The sequence below is a fragment of the Vidua macroura genome, chromosome 2, assembly GCF_024509145.1.
Source record: "Vidua macroura isolate BioBank_ID:100142 chromosome 2, ASM2450914v1, whole genome shotgun sequence".
In the NCBI taxonomy this organism is placed as follows: Eukaryota; Metazoa; Chordata; class Aves; order Passeriformes; family Viduidae; genus Vidua; species Vidua macroura.
The window spans coordinates 112,375,193-112,396,064 of NC_071572.1; the positions used below are offsets into that span (position 1 = coordinate 112,375,193).

At 46.7% G+C, this 20,872-nt stretch overlaps 1 protein-coding gene across 3 annotated transcripts in view; it reads right to left on the bottom strand.

The window, feature by feature from the left end:
* IGSF3 (immunoglobulin superfamily member 3) overlaps positions 1–20,872 on the bottom strand; it is a 91,980-nt gene that overhangs the window by 56,850 nt on the left and 14,258 nt on the right. For all 3 annotated transcript variants that reach the window (XM_053969873.1, XM_053969871.1, XM_053969872.1), the window contains exon 2: positions 7,777–8,154. In XM_053969873.1, coding sequence (XP_053825848.1) covers positions 7,777–8,154 — 378 coding nt within the window. The remainder of the gene's footprint in view (positions 1–7,776; positions 8,155–20,872) is intronic.

Sequence of the window (20,872 nt, forward strand, 5' to 3'; positions counted from 1 at the left end):
TAGAATACATTTTTTTCTTACAATGGATCGGTGCAAGTGTATAGGTACGTCCAAAAAAGGACACATATTCTCACTGTAATTGTTCTCCACATGCTAGCTAAATTTAAAAAAGTACCTCTGCCTCAAAGGGGACAATATAGGAAAAACATATGGAATACAGTGATGTGTTCCAAATGTGTCTAATGCCGGGTTTTTGAGAAATGGGTAGGTGGATGGCACAAAAAAAAAAAATTAAATAATCAGATCCCAACTGAGAGCCCTTCCCACAAAGCATGTCATGCCACCAAGTTGCTTGAGGTTTTGAGGGACAGGGCAGAAAGGCGAGGGAGGGGAAGAAGAAAGTAAAAAAAGAAACAAAAGAGTGGATACAATGGATTACCCATTTTTTAGGCATAGTCTGCCCACCATTTGTTCCATTTCTCCTGCACATTCAGAGGTACAGAAGTGATGCAATGTAATACAATAATAAGAAAGAAAAAGCCAGGCAAGCAATTCCAACAGGAAAGAATAGGAGATTGCATACTGCAACAAAACAGGAATAACTGGAAGTGTTTAGCAGGAAAACAGAATAACATGGGATGAGATAAAGACACACAAAATGAGTGAGCCCTGTCCCACTATGCGAGGACACGCACAGAGATTCCTGCTTTAAGCCACCAGCTCTAACCTGACTGGTATCTACAAAAGAGTGGTTTAGGAAGCACAAGGAATAACCAGCCCATGGAATTCACTGCCAGATTGTACATGACTGAAGCACAGGGTTGCCTGTGCCGGGCTCCCACGTACCTGCCCACGGCACTGCGGATCACCGGCCCCCCAGTCTGGCAGTGCCTATCAGCCTCACAGCTTCTGCCAGGGGAAAACTGGGTGAGCTTAGGCAGCTACACTTTCAAGATAGCAAAAATGACTAAGCAGGAGAGGAGATGAATCCTATTCAGCATTATTACCAGGCGGAGCTGAAATATAAGCCTTTGTTTTTAACTCCCGCTATCTGAGGAGCTCAAAGCCCATCACAATTATTTAGCATAGACTTTGTGAAAGGCTTGTGTGCTATTATCCCTGATTTTACCAGCTGGAAAATGGTGAGAGAGATGGATTGCACCATATCCAGGGATATACAGCAAGTTGGCAGCATAACAGGGCTGAATGCCTGTAGCATCTCAAACCAGGTGCAATTCCCCAGGCTCTGGCCACAGGAACTGCAAGAGGTAAATATGTTTATCCCTCCCCACTCCTCCCCCATTAACAGACAAATACTTCCCTTCCATCCAAAGCAGGAACAGAAAGAAAAAGCAGAGGAGCATAGGTCAATATTTTTTGTGAAGGTTACTACAGAAAGAATTAGGCATGTAAAGGAGGACAATAAGAACAAAATACCCTATGTCTAGCTGCAAAGGACCACCTATAAGAAGGCATTTGATTTTTTTTTTAAATCTCTTTTTAATGCCAGCTAAAGGGTAATTTGAAAGTGAAGGACATTTTACCCCTCTGGGGAGCTAATTACTGCAACAAGCACAGCCCAAACAGGCGGAGATGAATGTAACTCACACAGCACACCACCAATCCTGCAGCTCACTTTGGTTAACTCACACAGCTTGGCCAGATAAGGCACACACATGTTTCATGGAGGCAGCCAAGCTGCCAAAACAGACTAAGAGAGATTAGGACATCTGTGCTTAGGATTTCCAAGTTCCACCTTCATACACCAGAGCAGAGCAATAGAGACAAACTCCAGCAACCTCACTAGAGAAATACTAGAGAAATAAGAATAATATGAAATATAAAAAAATATGCCAGAAAAAAATAATTTGGGGATGTAAAATAGGTCCTCGGTATTCTCACCTGGTTGAGATCATCAATGTTATGGCATTATTTAGCTCTGACCCTCCAAACTCCTTTATTTAGCATTAACCCTCCAAAATGCTGCCTAACAGTGGCTCCTTTCTGCAGTGCAGCCAAGTAGCTCATCACAGGACAGTTCAGGGTGGAAGGGACCTTGGGGGTCTGCAGTGCAGCTACAGGGTCAAGCAGGGCCAGCTATAGGGTCAGACAAGGCCACTCAGAGCTTGATCCTGTCAGGTCTTGAAAGCCTCCAGAGATGAAGCCTTTGCAACCTTTCAGGACAGGCTGAACTGCTTATTTTGATTTCTGCCCTACTGTGGCTCATCTGCAAAAAGCCTGGTCTCCCCAGGACACAAGCTGCTCATTCAAATACAGTGACAAACACTTCTCCCTGTCTCTCAGGTGAAGACAAAGAAGAAAAATGCAGCACAGAAAGAAGAACCCCCAAAGACTTCTATCAAAACTGGTAGGTCCTTGTCTCTGAGGTTGCCATCTCTCTCCTCGACACCTGCCTCAAGCAAAGCCACCTTCAGCCCTGTTGACAGCTGGAGTAAACCAGCAGCCACCAAGGTCCACGTGCCCCACATGGACAGAAGTGACTGCTCTCATCCAAGCTGCCAGGAGCAGACTGTGTTCTCCCAAATCCAAACTGTGCTCTCCCAAATCCAAACTGTGACGTGACCTTCTCCCTCTGCTCTGTGCTCAGACAGATCACGTATGGCAGCACTTGACGAAGAACAAGGGAAGCTGCTGGCAACAAGCAGCAGCAGCTGGTATGGGATAATAAAACTTTTTTTTTTTCCCTTGCTTGCTACACACTCTTTCGCTCAGCAGAGAGATCCTGGAGGTTTTTGGTGGCAAGTTCAACAAAAGAGACCTGCTTTCTTCTCTTGAAGGCTTGTCTGAGACACATGCAGCTCTTTTCTTTCTAGTGCTAAGTGTCTGGCCTGCATAAATCTTTCTTCCACCTCCCATGCCACCAAAGCCTCTCAGACACACCACACACGTGTCCTCCCTGTCCCAGCCACGGGCTTGCAAGTGGCCACACAGTTACAGGCCACAGCTGCAGGGCACAGAGGATCCTGAAGGCAAACTCCTAAAGGCATGGTCTAAGTGCCCATGGACTGAGTCCTGCTCTGCAGAGAGCTGCAAGTGCTTTGGGCAGCTCAGTATTAGGAGACAAGACCCCACCATGCAGAGCCACAGCCAGCCCTGACCTCAGGCAGAGGGGCAGATGGCTCTTCACCCCATCAATGCCCTTGCCCACCACCACTCCCAAGCTTGGCACGGTGTAGAAACTTCACCACAATGGGGCTACCAGCCAAAAAACCCACACAGATTCCCTGGGAGCCACCACAGGTAATGCAGGTCACAGGAGAACAGGACAGAGGCCAAGGCACCAACCTACCCAGGCAGGACAAGACCAGTGAGAAATAGCAGAGAGCAGAAGTGTGACCAGGCTGACAGGGCAGCCACTGAATAGCACCTAGCCAGCACGAAGCCTCTCTGCCCTCTGTGACCTAAACCTAGCTGGAAGAAGGTCCTGGTGACCCATCCCTGCAGGCACTACCAGCAGCTCCACAGCAGCCCCTGCCCACTGCAGAGGCAGCTGTGTTTGAGTGCTTCTTGTTTCTCAAGTCTTCACTGACATTGCTTCTTCCCAGTCTGTGGTACCGTGGGGACTGTGGTCTCCTCCCATCCAAACCCCTTTCATTTTTTTGCTTTAACTTGTTTAGGATTGATGCTGTACAGCTGCTTCCCCCAAAATAAAGAATAAAAGACCTGCCACCTCCTCAAGTGCTTTGAAACCTTTCCTCCCGCTCTATCACTAACTGTTTAAGAAAAACCTCAAAGCTTGATTTCTTCCCTCAAATCACTTACTCTGAAAAAGATCCCAGCGTTTTTGGGAGCACAGATGAAAAAACACTGAGATAAAAGTCTGAAACTTCTGAAGAGGTTAGACCTGGGCCTCTTCACTGTTATCTAAGTAAGGGTACAGGCACACAAACAATTCATCGCAGAGATACAGTGGAGTACAAATTTGCAGTGACTCACGCTCTTTGAAGGAACTGCCATGTGCTGAGTTCTACCCTGCAGCAAAACACAAGTTTACCCATCAATAGGAGAAGCACAAACCAGCACCTCAATTTGCATAGCACTCCTGCAGCCTCACCAACTGAATTACTGCACAGAAATCTCCTCTTCTGCCCATATTTCAAGAGTTATGAAAGGGATAATTCCAATGGCAACCTGGAAAATACTGTTGTCTTGTCAGTGGTGATGCTGTGCTTCTGGGATGCTGCTTTCCTTCCCCTACAAATCCTTTGCTGTCCCTTAACTTCTTAAAAAAGTGAAGGGACAGTCCACATAATTATCACAGCCAGCAACAAGCAGGACCCCAATACAACTGTGTGCATTGTCCCCAGATCCATTATTTAATCAGCCCCGTTTAAATTTTGTAACTCCCCTCTTCAGTACACCCAAGTGTCTTCCCAATTCAACCACAAAGTCAAAATTCCCACTAGTTACTTAGAAGCCTGGTAGGGTAAGTCTCCAAAAGCAGCCAAGTTTACAACGATGCACTGAATTTAAACAAAGATGGACCGCTCTCCAGATTTGTCTTTTTCTATCTTTTGATGGCAGATATTGCCTGGATATCTACCTTAGGCAGCGAGTCTGGTGTTAAACGGGTGGCAGACAACTCATGAAATCGTCCAAAATATTTTCCTGCCACCCTGAGTAAAAGAGCATGAACTAGCCTCAGCAATTCTGTGTCGGCCTCAGGCAACTGAAATCTGAAGGCAAACAACAGAGCTGCAGACTTTGTACATGGGCTAATCCTTTCTTATAAATCAGTCACAAGGCCATCCTTCTCCAACATCCTAAAGAGCTGCACCCCTTTTTTTTTTTTTTTTTTTTTTTTTTTACCCCACCTCCCTCAGCACCTGAAACTCAGTCTGAGATGCCCTAAATTCTTCTCCTAACACTTTCCACAGCCCAGGCATAACTCCATCGTCACAAAGGTGCAGCTCAGAGGGGGATGAGAAGAGGAGCAGGAAGATACAGAAAGGCTTGTTTCTGAAGTAATTTTTGAAGACTGGTGAAGAAGATTAAGCCTTGATACACATGCCCGCATGGCAGAAGGCCTTTGAACCACATGACTGGCCTCATTCCTAGTTTCAGTGAGATTAACACTTGTGTTGCATGCCTAAAATTCAGATAAGAGTCCCACAGAGTGCCTGGGGAGCACTTCTTACTCCAAGCCATCACAGACATCAGGTCCTCACAGCGGTAATAGACTGTGGCCAAAGTCTCAGCGAGGGAAAAGGAATCTGGAGTGGTGACATTAATAATGGGAGAGGGACCATGCTTGCTGTTCATGAGGTGGAGAGAAGTGTACTTTCAAGCCAAACTGGCATGTCTCTGAAGCTGACAAGATTATTTTTTAGCAGCCTCAGAGCCCTGGAGACACAGCCTTCAACAATGCTCAGATGGCAGGAGCAGAACACATCCCAGCTGCTCTGCTGCAAGCTGAAGTGCCCCCGTGCAGACAGCAGCCCCACGTGCTGCTGCACCAGTGTCCTATGCAGCTCCCCTGCCACAGGGCTGTATCATCGAGGTGGAAAAGAGGAGAAACTCCTCCTTCAGCTCTTTCCTCAAACCACGGGACACAACAATTCCAAGGTCCCAGAGCAGCAAGCCTAAAATCAACACTGCTTCAAAGCCATCCACTTCACACATAAGTGGAGAGAATAGAGATGCTAACAAACCTGTCTCCCTTCAGGCTTTGTTGCTGCCAGAAAAGAGCCACTCAATCTAACGAGTCAATTAAAAATTCTTAACTGGATGAATGGAAAAAAAAAAAGTTTGGTTCTTTTTCTGAGAAAATGAGAACAGTAACTCTTTTCTGTACCTCTTCTTGCATATTGACTGCAGAAACAAAACCAGCCTGAAAAATGCCAACCTATAGTTGAGAGCCAAAATAACAGGAAAACAGAAAGGACCTGTCAGCTGTCCAGCTCTGCAGAGAGGAGCCCATTACCCCAGAAGGACTTCAGGGTCCACAGTTGGAGTCAGCACCACTTCCCATGAATGAGAGGCAGAAGGAAGGCTCTCTGTAAGGGCCTGCTGTCTACAGGTCATTGCTGGGAGCACTCTGAAAAATTCAGTTTCTGTCAAGAGTTTGGCTAACCCACAGATAGGAACCTACACAGATGCATATGTTCAAAATGCAGGTGACCCTAAGTCATTTCTAAAGTGAATTTTCAGAAATGAATTAAGCTAAACCAAATTAGGGCCCAAAATCCTGAGCGCAAGCATCCATGAAGGGGACGTGATTTAACTAATCCACTAGAAGTTACTTTAGATCAATTTTCTTGAGTATCTCTGACACATGTAAGCCCCAAAGCCAATGTCCTCCAAGCACTGATCATGGGTGTCTACAGACTCCCAAATCTTACTAGTTCGTAGCTATGGAAAGGGAAGGACAGAGGAAAAACAGATCAACCCAGCTTTGGCTCCCCAGACTCTTGGGAAAGCAGTGGAGGAGCTTCCCACTGCCCAGCCACTGGATATGCTGACTGTGCTCAGCTCCAGCTCTTCGGCAGAGCCACCCAGAATCCATCCAACCCCACCCTGCCCCCAGGCACGTTTTTTCAGTGGGTGTTGGTTTCAATGGGTTTCACTCCCCAAGGTGACTTAACAAAAGCAGCGCTGACTCAGTCTTGTTTAAACTGCAGTGGGAACTGCAAATCCAGACACCTAAAGCAAATTACAGACCTACAAATAAAAAAAAAAAGAATACTCAGGCATCTATCCCCCAACCACTCATGGACACCAGATGGCAAAAAAGGCACCTAAATAAGCACCTACACCCATGCTGTGGAGCTTCACCTGTGAGAGCAGCTGGGCTTGCACCTCTGAAAGAAAGAGGCCAAGGCCACGCAAGCTGGAGGCAAGAAGCTCAGCCCAAAGGAAGGCTATTGTGATTGAAATCAGATCCTGGCTCCTTTCACACTGGATTTCTTGTGTCAACACAGCCTGAACCAGCAACACCACCACGGGCTGGATAATGTCAAAGTGGTTCCAAGCTGCAGCCTCATAAACACCTCCTAAGGAAAGCCTAAGGAAAGCAAGCCTGCTTGCTCTCTGTGGGCTTGAATTTCTTAGAGGGGGGTCTGTGTTGCAAAGGAGCTCTTTTAGGACTCTTTCAGCCAAAGAGCTGGATGGAAGGTATTTTGACTGCTGTTAGCTGAGTTAGACACTTCAAATACTGCTTTGAGATACAGAAAGCAAGCTGACGCTTGAAAAGGTCAAATCTTCTACTTGAAGAGATGCTGTGGAAATACTGCAGATTTTAAAAGTACCTGGTTTTGATTTTTCTAATGCAAACCAAAAAAAAAAAAAAAAAAAAAAATCCCATACCAGCTTCTCCACATTCCTCTACAGACAGCTCAATCTGCTCAGTGGTTCCAGGATGCATTGAGCACTGCTGTAAGAGCCTGAAGATGACCATCTCCCCTGTTCCCTTTTATGTGCTGCTCATTACTACTCCTCTCTTCCCTGCTCAGTTATTTCACCACCTTTGGCAAGCAGCTCTTTGGTCTGTGACTTGTGCCATCTGACACTGACTCCCTGCCCCTTTCCCTCTGCGTAAATCAGTCCCACGTCCGTCTTGCTTTCAGCCATGGCTTCAAACGCTCCTCTGCCCAGCCGTGCTGCCTGGTGTCTCATTTTTATAAGGGCCTTACTCGTGAAGAAAGCTCGCTATTTCCTGTGCCTCTACACCGTGATTTCCCGCAATTCACACCACTGTGCCACCTGCTCACCGGATTTTTATCTGACAGCCTACGCAGACCGCGCCGCACACGCGGTGTTTGCTGAAGGGTCTGACACCCCAACCGGGCCAGCCCCGCCGCGAGCAGGACAGCTTACCCACGAGGTTCATCTTGGCGCTGTAGCTGCCGAAGTACCTCTCGTCGGTGTTGGGCGTGTGGCACTCGTACTGGCCGGCGTCGCGGTCCTGCAGCTCGGTGATGTGCAGCAGCACGGCGTCCCCCTGCAGCCGCTCCACGAAGATGCCGCGGCTGCGCACGCGCTGGGTGTAGATGGCGTAGGGGAACGAGGGGTCCACGGTGCTGACGATCTGCACCTCCCGCTCGGGGGCCGAGGGCAGGTAGATGGACCACTGGAAGTTCTGCTCCGCCGGGCCCTGGTAGCCGCTCACCTTGCACCACAGGGTGACGTGGGACCCCTCCGTGCGGTACAGGGGCCCCTCCTGCACCGTCACTTGCCGCTGGGCCAGTGCCATGCCTGTGGGAGGAGAGCAGCCCAGCGTTACTGACCCGCAGCAATCCCCACACCTACACCCAGGTATATCCCCACCCTTCCATGGCCATGCTGGACAAAGCAAGCCCTGACACCCCGTTTTACATCTGGCACATCAGGCTCTGGCACAGCACCCCTGAGTCACACTGCAGAATTCTTGCTGACTCAGTGGAAGTGTTTTAAAAAACACCCCGCGAAAGAAGCAGCTTCCAAACCCCTTGTCTGGAAGCTTTAAGAACCCAGGCGTGAAAGGGCAATGCACCGCGCAGTAACAAATCAGAAACTCAAGGTGACAGGTCTTTGTTTTCAGTACTTTTACTTTCCAACTCCTATTACCCCATGGAGAGTGGGCAGGGGGCTACACTCCCTCTCCTTTAATTGCTGGGCCACCCAACTTCAACGCCCCAGGCACTCGTCCTCCATCAGCAAACCTGCCAGAGACTTCAGCTGGTACAAAACCCCCTTCTTCTTCCCCAAACCCAGCACACCTTCTCCATTCTCCCTTATGCTTGTAAAGGCCCACAGAGAAATATCAGGTTTCCGGCACTGCCTTCCCAAGCCTATTTGAAAGGCGTGCATTTAGCACATAGCAAAACCAAGTAAAGTTAACGAAGAGAGTGGGCACGTTACACTAAAGCTCGGTGCCCGTGGTTGCTGAAGTCAGGGCGCAGTGCCCTGTGCTGTACGCACGCAAACGCGCGCAGCACAAAACAAAGCCAGCCCCGCAGCACGGCGGTGACCGCGATCCGCCGTATTTTTACACAGATTATGGATGGCTGGCCCTTGGGCTCGTGGCACATTACCAGCACAGCCCTCCAGGGGCCAGATAAATTACAGCAATCTATCTTGTTTGTTGCTACATCAAAGGCTGGAGGTCTGGAGACCACGGTGGGTGTTCATCGGTTATTGAGTTACCAGCAGCATGCGCACATGGCAAGGCCAATCACCCTGGCTTCTGTGCCGGCTTGCTTGCCATCATAAAACAGCAATAAGCCGATTTAAAGCAGGTCCTGCATAATCACGTTTGCAAATTTCATCCTCTCTGTGCGTCTGTACATCGGGGGTTCCCCCCACTCCTCTAATTTTCAGTAACAATGCTCAAGTCCAGAGAAGAATTTAAAGCTTTCAAAAACTGGCATCTTGCAGGTGAAGAGGTAGCCTTGAATCTGGGGTTTATTGATTCAATCTCGCCCTCTGAACATCGATGTCCAGAAACGAAGTTTTTCTCCACAGCCAGCCTGGACTGGAGCCAGGAGAGATGGTTCTTAGCAGCTTAAAACAAATTGTGAAAAATGGGTTCAGCACATCCATCAGGGCATGCAGCTGAACAGATGGAGTGCAATTCAAACTATTAACTTGGGCTCAGCTTGCTGCTGCTCCAAATTATGTTTCTTTTTACTCTTTATGAAATAATGTGATTTAAGGGGAGGATGGGGAAAGCTAGCACATTTGAAACAAACAGGGAGAAGAACAACAGAGGCAAACACTCCCCCACTGTTTGCTGTACCAATCTCTTCATCCTGGAGAAAGATACTGCTAGAGACAACTAACACATCAATGGTGCAGGCAGCCTCTTCTCTCACTCCACAAAGGCCAAAGGACATAGCCAACATTACAGCCTTTGAAGTGAACTGTTTTCAAAGCAGCAGGAAGGACAAGATCTTTATTACACACCTGAAGACAGCTCATAATCCAATTTCTGTATGCAGATGTAGCCTTGCTACAGCATACACATATCCCACCTGCAATGACAATTACAATTGCACCACAAGGCAAACATGCAGTGGTAGCAATTAGAAGTTCACACACAACACTCCAGCAGGTATTTCTCAGCTAAGTGCACAACTTCGTTTATCAGGCTTTTAACACAGTGCCGGATTTTGTGCACAGGAGTTTTCCAGTTTATCTAGTTTAAAAATAGTTTTTTATCAGAGATGGGTATTGAACTTTCCAAAGCTCACTGAAGACCACAACCCTGGGGACCCACAGCACAGATTTTTGATAGATGTCAAATCTCACCACCCTCGCAGCCAACACTGACATGGGCTTCCTTCTTCCCTTGCCAGTGGTTTTTACCTTCACTGTAACTCTAACCTGGAGTCCTCCTCCAGGTTCTGAAGAGACTCACTTTCTACATTCCTCCTCTTCTATTTCCCCTTGCACTGGATTGCTGCACCTTCCTAAAGCAGCCAAAAGGGAGAGAGTTAGGAGCCAAAGGGCTCCTTGTCTTCAGTTCTGGCTCCAGGAGCCTAAGAAGCTGAGGGTCAGAAGAAGAAAAGTCCTGCCCAGGTCCAGTATGGATAGAAGACAAAACAGTCAGGCTTCTGCTACAACTTGCAGCAGGTTGCTGTCCCAGAGGTGAGACACAAAGGCTCAGAAGTTGGATGGACAGGCTGGATCTCCAGAGGAGGAAGGAGCAGCACATCTTCAGTGCTGTTCCCTGTGCCAGGCTGTAAACTCCTGCCCCAACACAGGTGGGCACAAATGCTTTTCAACACTTAAAAAAAATCCCAAACAGCAGAAGCAGAAGTATTTCTCCGAAACTATTTTAACCAAGAAAGGAAAAAAGAAAAACAATCAGCCTGAGGCAGACATCCACCAGTACATGTTGTGCTTGAACAGTTACCTTTTGCATGATGTTTGGCAAGCTCTGAGAATTGCTGTATCCACCACACACAGTATTAAGAGGAGAACTGCATTTCTTAGTGAGCAAGTGCTCTGATTAACAAAAATAACATGTCTGAGATCGCATTTAAACTCTTATCATTCCCTCTTGAAGTGAGAGAAGAGCTCACTACAGAAGGAGCTGTGTGTTCCACACCTTCCCTAGGACACCCAGGAGACAGTGATGGTGGCATTTGGCTGGTACCTCACTGGCACAGCTGGCTTTTAATTGCAAATCCAATATAATTTACTGACAACACAAGGGCTGATAGGGAGGAGGTAGTGAGCCAAGTGCTACTTTAAAATTAATAAGAAATTGCAGGTTTGTGCATCTGTTTTTTTTCCAAAAGACAGCAAATCTCATGCAATAAGGAGGAAGCCATCCCCTGATCCTTATCCCCTATGGATCAGGGCTATTGTTGCCAGCCTTTTGAGCCAGGAGCAAGCCAAACAACAGCCAGGCAGCTCTCAGCTTACCCATCTCCCAAGCCCTGGAGGTGCACAGGGGACAAGAGCAGTGGCAAGAGGGGTCAGTGCAGCCAGGTGATGAGACTGAAGCAGAAAAGGACAGTGCAAGACCCAGGAACCCCAAATGCCCGGTCCCTGCACCTGCCCTATGCCATCCCTCCCAGCAGGGCCATTGCAAATGTCATGGGAAACAGCTCTGAAAAGCATAAGAAAGGCAAGAGAAAAATGCTATGTCAGAGTCACAGTTCAAGTCTCCCTTGTCACATCACAGCCAGGATTTCAATGCCTCTCCCAGAAAGAAAGGAGCATCAAGCATCCCTGCCAGCCAGGCATCTCCCCCAGCAGTGCTGCAGCTCAGCTTCTGAGTACACTGTGTCTTTGCAAAATCTGTATCCCCACAGCAACCTCAGATGATTTTGGCAAGATCTGACCTTTCCACAGAGACACACGCAGAGCTCGGAGCTCAGGTTTTCCACTCACAACTGGTCATTTCAGGTGCCTGATCTGAAGTACTTTGAAGATGTCCCATTTCAGAAAGTGCCAAACATTTACCTTCTGGGAAGGAAGTGGACCTTCAGGTCCCTTTCAGAAGAACATGTGTGCAAAATTTCAGCTGAGAACATTCACTCAAGGCTGATTGCAAGGGACAGGTGGGTGTAATAAAAGGATGCCTGAGCACACAAAAACTCTGCCACAGCATTGACAGCTCAAAAGAATAAATAAAAACCCATGACAGAATGATGAAGAGCCTCTTGCACAAATATTCTCTCCATCTCAGACCATATGGGTTATGTCTGCACCACATCCAAAAGCACTGCAACAGTTGTACCAAGTTATCTTCGATATCAATAATCACTGCCAGTAGTCATTTAATCTGAAGGAGAAACTTGAGTTCTTATGAATATTATCCTGGGTCTCTAATCACTAGGCAGCAACTGAAAAAGTCATGATATACATATCTTCCTGGTATAGAGATCTTCTATAAGCACCAGGGCTAACAGTGATGAACACCAAATGGATTACATGGTTTGAGGGGATATTTCTACCTCTGCAGCTTTAGAGATTCTCAGTGAAAGTAAACTTCTGTAAAGTACTATTTGTCAATAACTGACAATACTAATCCTAAATTTCCTTTAAAAATTACTTTGTGCTTTGACTACAGTTATTAGACAGAAAACATTTCCAATGAGATCCCTCTCCCTTTCACAAATACACAGCACACATCTGGGTTTTGTTGTTGTCACTATCATTTGTCCAACTTGCAGGTGCTCCTGAGAAACTGTCAAGAGAAGAACAACAATGATGATGAACACTATGGAATAGCTTCTCTGTCAGAAATAATGGAGTCTGGAGGGAAAAAAAAAAGGTGACTTGAAGGGAATCTGGTAAAGGTTTTTTCACAAATATATATATACCATGTTAAGGACAGTCAAGAATTTGACCCTTTACCATCTCTTCTAGTTTAAATACCAAGGGCCATCAACTGAAACTGGTCAGATCCAGATTTATAACAAGTGAGGCAGTTTTTGCAGCTGAACACAGCAGGCCTGTGGACACCCTTGCCAAAGGATACTGTGAGTATGGAAAAAGTTTACATGGGTCAAAATATGAATGGGACATGAAAGAGGGCAACTAAACAGGTAAATCACATCAGGTTCGTAAGGTTCCCAAAACAAGCTACAGTTGCACAGCTACCTGCCTACAGCTTTCTGAGGCATGATGCTGAGCAAGGTGCAGGATTTACTCTGAACTGGTACAGCTGTCCTCGTGCCCCTTCACAACCCATGTCTCTGCAGCCTGTACTCTTCAACAGTGTGGGTCTGCAGACTCTGCCTTGGTTATACTACAACAGAAGCTAAAAAAGGCATCATTTTGGCTTCTCCTCTAAGAGCATGACTATTTCTGCTCTGAACACCTGAACTGGTTCCCTCAAAACATCCTTAGAACTGACATGGGAGCTTGTGCCCCTATGCAGGGAAGGAGAGGGAAGGGGAGCGTGCGTAAATCCTACTTGACTATGACACATTAGCATCTGCAGCAGACCACAGGACCTGGCAGAAAGTCCCCAGTAATGAAGACAATTCAGACATAAGTGCTAAAGGGCAGTTATGCTAAAGCATCTAATTCTGAGCTGCAGAGATGCTCTGGGCAAGTTCAACCCAAGAGGAGGTGTAAGTGCACCACAGGCTGTGGCCACTGCTGCCCTCCTGCAGGTCTGCAGGGACCTGCAGGAGCTCAGGCTGACCACCCAGCTGGCCACTGCGCTCCAATGCATGGCATGGTGCCGTCTAAGGTGAGGCAAGAGCCAGCAGACTTCCTCCTGCTGCCTGCCCAGGAGCTGCAGGCTGTGGCATCACCCCTCCTCAGTGCCCTGACTGCCCTGCCCCAAAGCAGCAGCACTGAGCCCTGCACAGGCCTCTGCTGCCAGCGAGTTACTCAGGGACAGTTAGCATCCTCCGAGCTCATATTCCCTCTTAAATCAGATTAATTTGTCAGTCTCACTTGTGCACGAGGCTTCCCAGGGGATGGCCCTTCCTCTCTCCCTCCTGTCACCCACAGAGCATGCAGACGCCTCTTGCCAAACCCAGCCCATCACTTAGTCCCTGCTTTTTCTCTGGACTCCAGAGCAGGGCTGACACTCAAAGAACAGTAATACATTTCAAGAAGGCTCTTCCAAGCCACTGAGAACACTTCCCCAAGCAACCGTCATTTTTTTGCCATGGGCTGAAGACTAATAAAATCTCTGAGGGAGACACTCTGCCCCACCAGGCAACACCAAAGCAGAGACAATCTTTTAGCAACACACACCTGCTATTCTGTGAAGTCTCCTGTTAAGGCACACAACCAAAAATTAGGTTTGAGCTTAATTTTTGCATAAATGAGTCACAGCAGGAACAATCTCCATACACTACAACCTGCTGCCAGATGGATAAAAACAATGCTATCAGAAGAAAACATGTGGTAAGCCCCCACCATTCCCCCAGTATGGTAAAGCCTCATTCTGGGAAAATACAGTATTTTCTTGGGGTATTTTTTCCCATGCTAAGAGAGCACAGTGTACTGAAAGGCTGGCTGGAGCCACCTGCAGAACAACTCTGTCCCTATCCTCCACCCTTTTGCTTTCATGTTTAAATGGTGCAATCAAAAGGATGCCTGATCCTCTATCCTCCCCTTCCTCCACTCCTGCCACCACCCCACCACTCCCAGCACATGGACCATCTTCCCTAAACCAACTCATAAAGCTATTCATTCCTCATTTGAATTCTTCCCACTGCTGAGCCAACTAAGGATGGCTAAGTGGCGAGGTCAGCCAGGAGCAATTTATACAATAATTGGTATGGAAATATCAGAATCAGTGGGGAAATATCAAAGCATGGGCAAACCAGACAGGAGTTGCCAAGGAAGCTCTTTGTTCTTCCCACCCCACTGCCTTCCCTTGGCTCTGCTCGCTGCTCCGTCTCACAGCCGCTCACTGCCACAGCAGATGTTTACTGTCTTTTAAGAAAAATGTTTTCAATAAATATGAAAGAGATGGCATTTCTTTTAATCACCACAGATTGCTGTGGCCTGTGACTAACTTCCCAAGTTTTGACTGTAAAAGAGGTCTTGTACCTCTGCTATAAATATGCATCCAGTCAGACATCCGACCCCCTCGCCAAGATCAGAGCCATTTTACATCCTTTGGTTCTTCTCAGATCTGGCCCTTATATTGACAGAAGATTTCCTTATTTTTCCCCAGTATGGCATTGGTATTCTGCAGATGCACAGTGTGAAATGTGATCTGCCCTTGTGATTTCTTCCCCTCCCTTTTTTAAGCAAACTACATCCTATATGGATGTCACATTCCTCTAACTGCTCCTTCCCTGTTCTACAATTAGGCATGTTAAAATATGCTAGTTTTAACACCACCTTAGAACAGCAGATTCTTGAGCCACAGATCAAGGTTACTGTATTATTACAACCTTTAAACTTCTAAAAATGCTGAAAAGATGAAATAATAATTCATTATCTATGTTGGACAGTGGGAAGACAAGAAACAATAGGCTTGGACTTGAAAAGTGGAAATTCAGACTGGTCATGGGAGCAAGCTAAATGCTCCATTTCCCAGAAGCTAGGAAGGTGAGGCACCAGAGAGACTGCTCTGTGAGAGACTGAGGCATCTCACACTATAGCTTCCTCTAACAGACCCTTTCTTCAAGGATACCGTAAGGCACAGATGAACCTGCCCCAGGGGATACATGACACAAGATCCCCCTGCTTTACAGTTCTATCATTCTCAATCATCCCACCAGATATTTAAAGTTACTTTGCTGCACAGAAGCCTGAGACTACTCTTTAATCTAGTATAGCTTTACTTTGAGAAGTCAAAGTACTCAGCATCCAGAAGCCAGCCAGACACGCCTGTGGTCAGGAAAAAGAGCAATACCCATAATAACCAAAGGAAGGAGGATGGCTGGGCAGTCCTTCTGCACACAGATCCCTGAGCTCTGGAGCTCGTGGTGCTCAGCCTCCTCACTTCACAAGGGCTTTGTAGCACTTGGTGTCACAAGATGTACCTGGATGTAAAAGGTAACAACACATGCTGGTGCACGAGGGACAGGCTGAGCTGGCTGCCCTGCTGCTTCGGAGTCATAATGGTAAATGACTGCTGGGGACCCAAACATCTTTGTGCAACACACCAATTGCTTACTGCAGTTTTATTACTTTCCTGCAAAGATGCTGAGAAAAAAAAAATTCCTTACAACCTGCAATTCTTGTATTCACCGAAGTTTTGACTAACCCCACAGAATGCCAGCTCTTTTCTGTACCTAAGGTAGAGCTTGTCCTGAGAAACATTTAATCAACTGTTCCTCTTCCTCCAAGGTCAGCACATGACCTTTGCAGCCCTTTTCCATCTCCCAGATCAGCATGTTCTTCACATGCATCACTGTTACCTTTATCACTATGGGAAGAACAGAGCAGAAGCTCCCTGGCAGATTATGCTTATATTGGGAGTCTGCAGGCAGGAAGTGTTGGATTGCCCACACAGTACTTCTGACTTGCACTGCTCCTCGTGCCTTATCCTTAGGAGTTTGTTCTTCCTCACAGCCCACTGAGTCCATGCCCCAGTGACTTGTACCACTGCTGCTGGTTCCAGGTCTGGTGAAGCACTACAATACAAAGCAGCATTTACAGCGGCCTACTGGAATGCCCAAGGCAATGCCTACTTTCATATTTTCCAATGGAAAGCAGTGATGGCTTCATTAGTACATCCCCAGCCTGAGTTTTGAAGCTGTCACCATATGTACTCCCTGTAAGATTTAGTGCAGACCTGCACAAAAAGTGAAGTTTCCTAAGATTTCTATGTGTGCTTTTCCTTCTGTTCTTGTAGCCAGCTCTTAAAATACACGTAAGGACACACCATTCACCCTGGTGTCTCTAGTACTGCTCCCAGACCTCTAAAAGATTCAGCACTGCCATTTTAATACCAAGGCTATGAAGCACCGACACTATGATGCATTTTGGACTGCTGAACCCTTGGCTGGTATGTGCTCCCAGCCTATCAAGAGGAGGAGGTGAAATGAAATTGTTTTGAGCATAAAAGCTAGGCAGGAAATTTCTGACTTAGTTCATTATGCCCTCCAGCCCCTGTATTTCTTTTTATTATCCTTCTTTAGTCTTCAAGTCCTACATGTTCAACGTCTAGGGTCACTCAAAGAATTGTCAAACATTATTCCCTGTGCTATCACTCACTCTCAGACAATAAGAAACTTCATTTTGTTTCACAGTCAATAACGTTTTAATGTCACTTCTTTTTTTTTGTTTTCCTGCATGCTCTGCGATCCCTTCCAATATTAAACAACAGAATGTCCCTATTATTGCTGTAATTCACCTCATAACATCCCAGATACTTAAATACTCTCCCAGGAGAAAAGAGTGTGGAGTCCCAAATCTCACCTTCACATTATCCTTGCCAAAAGGAAACAGCATTTATTACCCAGGGTTTCATTAAAGGAATTCCCTTCTCTTTCATGAGATCTCTTAAAATACATCTGATGCATGGAGAGCCTGGCTTCTTACCTTCCCTGAAATTTATTTTTCCTAAAGAAAAACAAAGCTTCTTGTTCTCTTTTATTAAAACACAGGGAGGAAGGACAGTCATACTAGTGCCTCCCTCCATCTCCTAAGAGACACACCAGTGTTTTGGCCCATCTTTCCATACTCCTTGAAGTTGCTTATTTGGCTTCCTGCCCTTCCTGTTTCTCCAAGTGACTACAGATTTTCCCTTACTTTGGTAAGGATGACACTTAGGAGTTCAGCACCCTTATTTTTCTCTATAACCTTTACTTGCATCTTTGTTCTTCTGGGCAGGGCTGGAGCATCTCCTTTTCAACCTCTAAACTGGAAGCCTCAGGCAGCCATTTATTAATTGCTTAACCCTGAATTGATTACCTTCCAGAGAGAGAAACTTAACAACAATCGGTTAAATATTGACAGGCTGGAAGAGCTGATGACAAAGTGCCCTGCTGCACATTCCTTCCTACCTCCCAGGGCACACCATTCCTCCAGCACTCCAGCTGTATCCTCAGGCACAGGTCTGCACCTGCTCCCCACCTCTTTTCTAAAGCTCTGGAGAAATAACACTAAAAAAAAAAAAAAACAACTAAAATGTAATATCTAGAAAAGAATGCAGCCGGGGCAATCTCTCCTTCTTCCTTCTGGCATGCTAAAGAAACATTTGTGCCCCTCAGCCATGACCATCAGCAGGAGAGAACATTCAATTTGCAAGGCAAAGCTGCCATCTTGTACTCCTTCAGCAGAAAGGGCTTTCAGGTAAACAGCAAATTGACTTATCCCCAAAGTCAAAGTGTACTGGCTAAAATCACATAGTTCTCCAAGACAGTTTTCCCATCCCACCATAAAGGATCACAGGAATATGAAGTATAGCCATATAGCAGCAGTTAGTTTCCATTTTCTCCCTAAAAATTCATCTGGATTCTTCCCTGTTCACTAAACAGCAGCAAGATGCTGCCTCTCAAAACTTCTGTGATTCAGTCAGACAGCATCCCTGAAAGACAGACAAAGATCCAGGGAGATTCTTCAGCTACCTGCTCCCTTTTACTGCTAATTAAGATGTTAGAACTCCTTGTCTGCATACACTATAATTTATTAGCTTGACATGCTACACAGACTATCAGCAGTTGTCACCAAACTACCAAAGCTCTCATTTCAAATGGGAGCACAGGATCTTTCTGGCATTTGGAAAGGAAAACAGAACAAAACAAAACAAAAGAAAGGGATGCAGAAGCGTTTATGTTACTGTTTCTTCCAAGCTAGGAGGGAGAAAGGTACAATCATTCCTTCTAAGCACAGTACTACTATCAGTGAGTAAGAAGGACAATCATGCAATTCTCCTGCCTGAGGAGGAACAAGCCCGTGCACCAGGGGGAACTGACCACCTAGAAAGCAGAGGAAAACACTTTTTATACTAAACGAACAAACAAACAAAACCAACACACAACAGTGAGGGGTAACTACACACTGGCACAGGCTGCTTCAAGAGATGGTGGAGTCTCCACTCTGGAGGTATTCAGAGTTATCTGGACATGATCCTGAGCAACCTGCAAGAGGCTCGGACCTGATGGTCTCCAGAGGTCCCTTCCAGCCTCCACTACTCTGTGAAGGACTCTCCAAAACTGCATTTTCACCACTGCTGTAGACTCAGTTACCTTAGCTCAGCACCAAGCACCTACGCAGAGCAACCTCACTGCACCAGCTACAGCGAAAAGGTGGTAAAAACACCCTCATCCCAGGAGATTCAGTTTAAAAATGTGCTTTCACAATGCAGTTAAGCTGATCTAGGTACCAGCTGCCACAGCAAAAAAGCAGTCTTGCTTTCCCACTCACTTTATTCCTAGCAAAACACACACACTCCTCTCCCCATGCTTGACCTCTACACGAGCTGAAAAAAGAATGACCCAAGGAAAGAGTTTTCACCAAGAGAGCAGGAACACCTTTTTCTTTGGGGAACAGGGGCAAACAACCCTTTTCATTAGCAGCTGGGACACTGCACCAGCTCAGCCACACTGCGAGACAGCGCCTTCAGCCAGCCAGCAGAAGGGTCAAGAGAGGGCAGGGAAGGAGAGCAGGGCAGAGTGGCAGCAAGTGCCAAGGTCTCTGTCTGCTGGCAGACCCTAGCTCCCAGGTCTCTAGCAGGCATTATGCAGAGGCAGCAAGTGAAGAAGTGCTGCAGGTGCTCGCTGCAGGTTACTCCCCATCACACGGAGTAAAATAAAAGGGTTCCAAGCCATCACTTTCAGCAAACAACCCTAAGAGCAGCAGACTTAATGAAGCCTAGCTTCCCGTGTCTCCAAGACTAATGACTGGACTGCAAGCTCCAGCTGGAGCTTCTCCTACAGCTGGCACAGCCATTTGGAGGCACTGCTGAGGCCCCTGAAGAAAAAGGTCTCCTTCAGTCCCCCATCACTGCTCTTGACTCAGCCACCTACTCTTCACAAGGCTTGCAGGAACTTGTTTATTTCCGAGCTCTCTACTCCTGTCAAATTTGCGTAAAATTGGCCAAAGGGCTTCCAGGTTATCTGGAAAGGGGTGGCAGAGGCAGCATGATCAGATAAGCCCTCCTCCTCTGAGAACCCAGCCTGAGGAAACACAATGAGAGGCAGAGGCTGGGAATCAAAAACCACAGAGGGAAGAAGCACTAAAAAGAAAAGGTAGAACAAGGCTGAGAAGGGCTTTAGAATAGAAGACACAGATCTTGCATTTGGCACAGCAGAGGAGGAGGAGGAACTAATTTGAGAGTTCAGGGGAACTAGCAGACAACAAAAAAAAACCAAAACTGAACTAATTTCAGAGGCCGAGATGGATAGAAAATGCTGCAGCTTACATTCCTTAAGCAGAAAGACCCAGGTGTGTGTACATGCATGTAAGTAAGCACCAGAGACAGAGGTTAGAATTTTGATTTGAACAGAAATAGGAGCCTGGAACACCAGCAGAGAGAGGCCACTCCAGTTTTTAGGAGTGGACAAAATTACAAAGAGGCAGGGACTGTAGGAAGATCTGGACAGGGTCACAGAATAGACCCCTTGTAGCCACACGAAGACAAACTCTGAAGCTGGTATACAGAGTAAACTCATGAGGTCCTAAGAAAAGCTCTGTCAGAGGCAGGAAAAGGCAAAGACAATAGAACTTAGAGGAAATCTCTCCAGGAAGAGATCAAAACTGATTAGTGCCAGGTCAATTACAATGTCAAGAAAGGTAGTATTTGATCACAACCAAGATGTAGAGCAGTGGGGGCTATTAAGAAAGCCCTTGCGAAGTAAATCACGGAGACAGACTAAACTGGCAGAGAGCTGGGAGGCAAAAGCTCCAGACAGAGCATCCCATGGGGCTTGCAGAGGACACAGCAGCTGCTGGAGGAGGAGGGGATAAAGCAGCTTTGCATTGAAGGAGAGAGGCTGTGAGCAGGAAAACAAGTGACAGAGACAAGAGAAAATTAGTTGGGACCATTAAGCAGAAAGGTTAGAAATTCTACCTTTGTGAAAAGCATGGAGAAGAAAGCAGGACAGAGAAA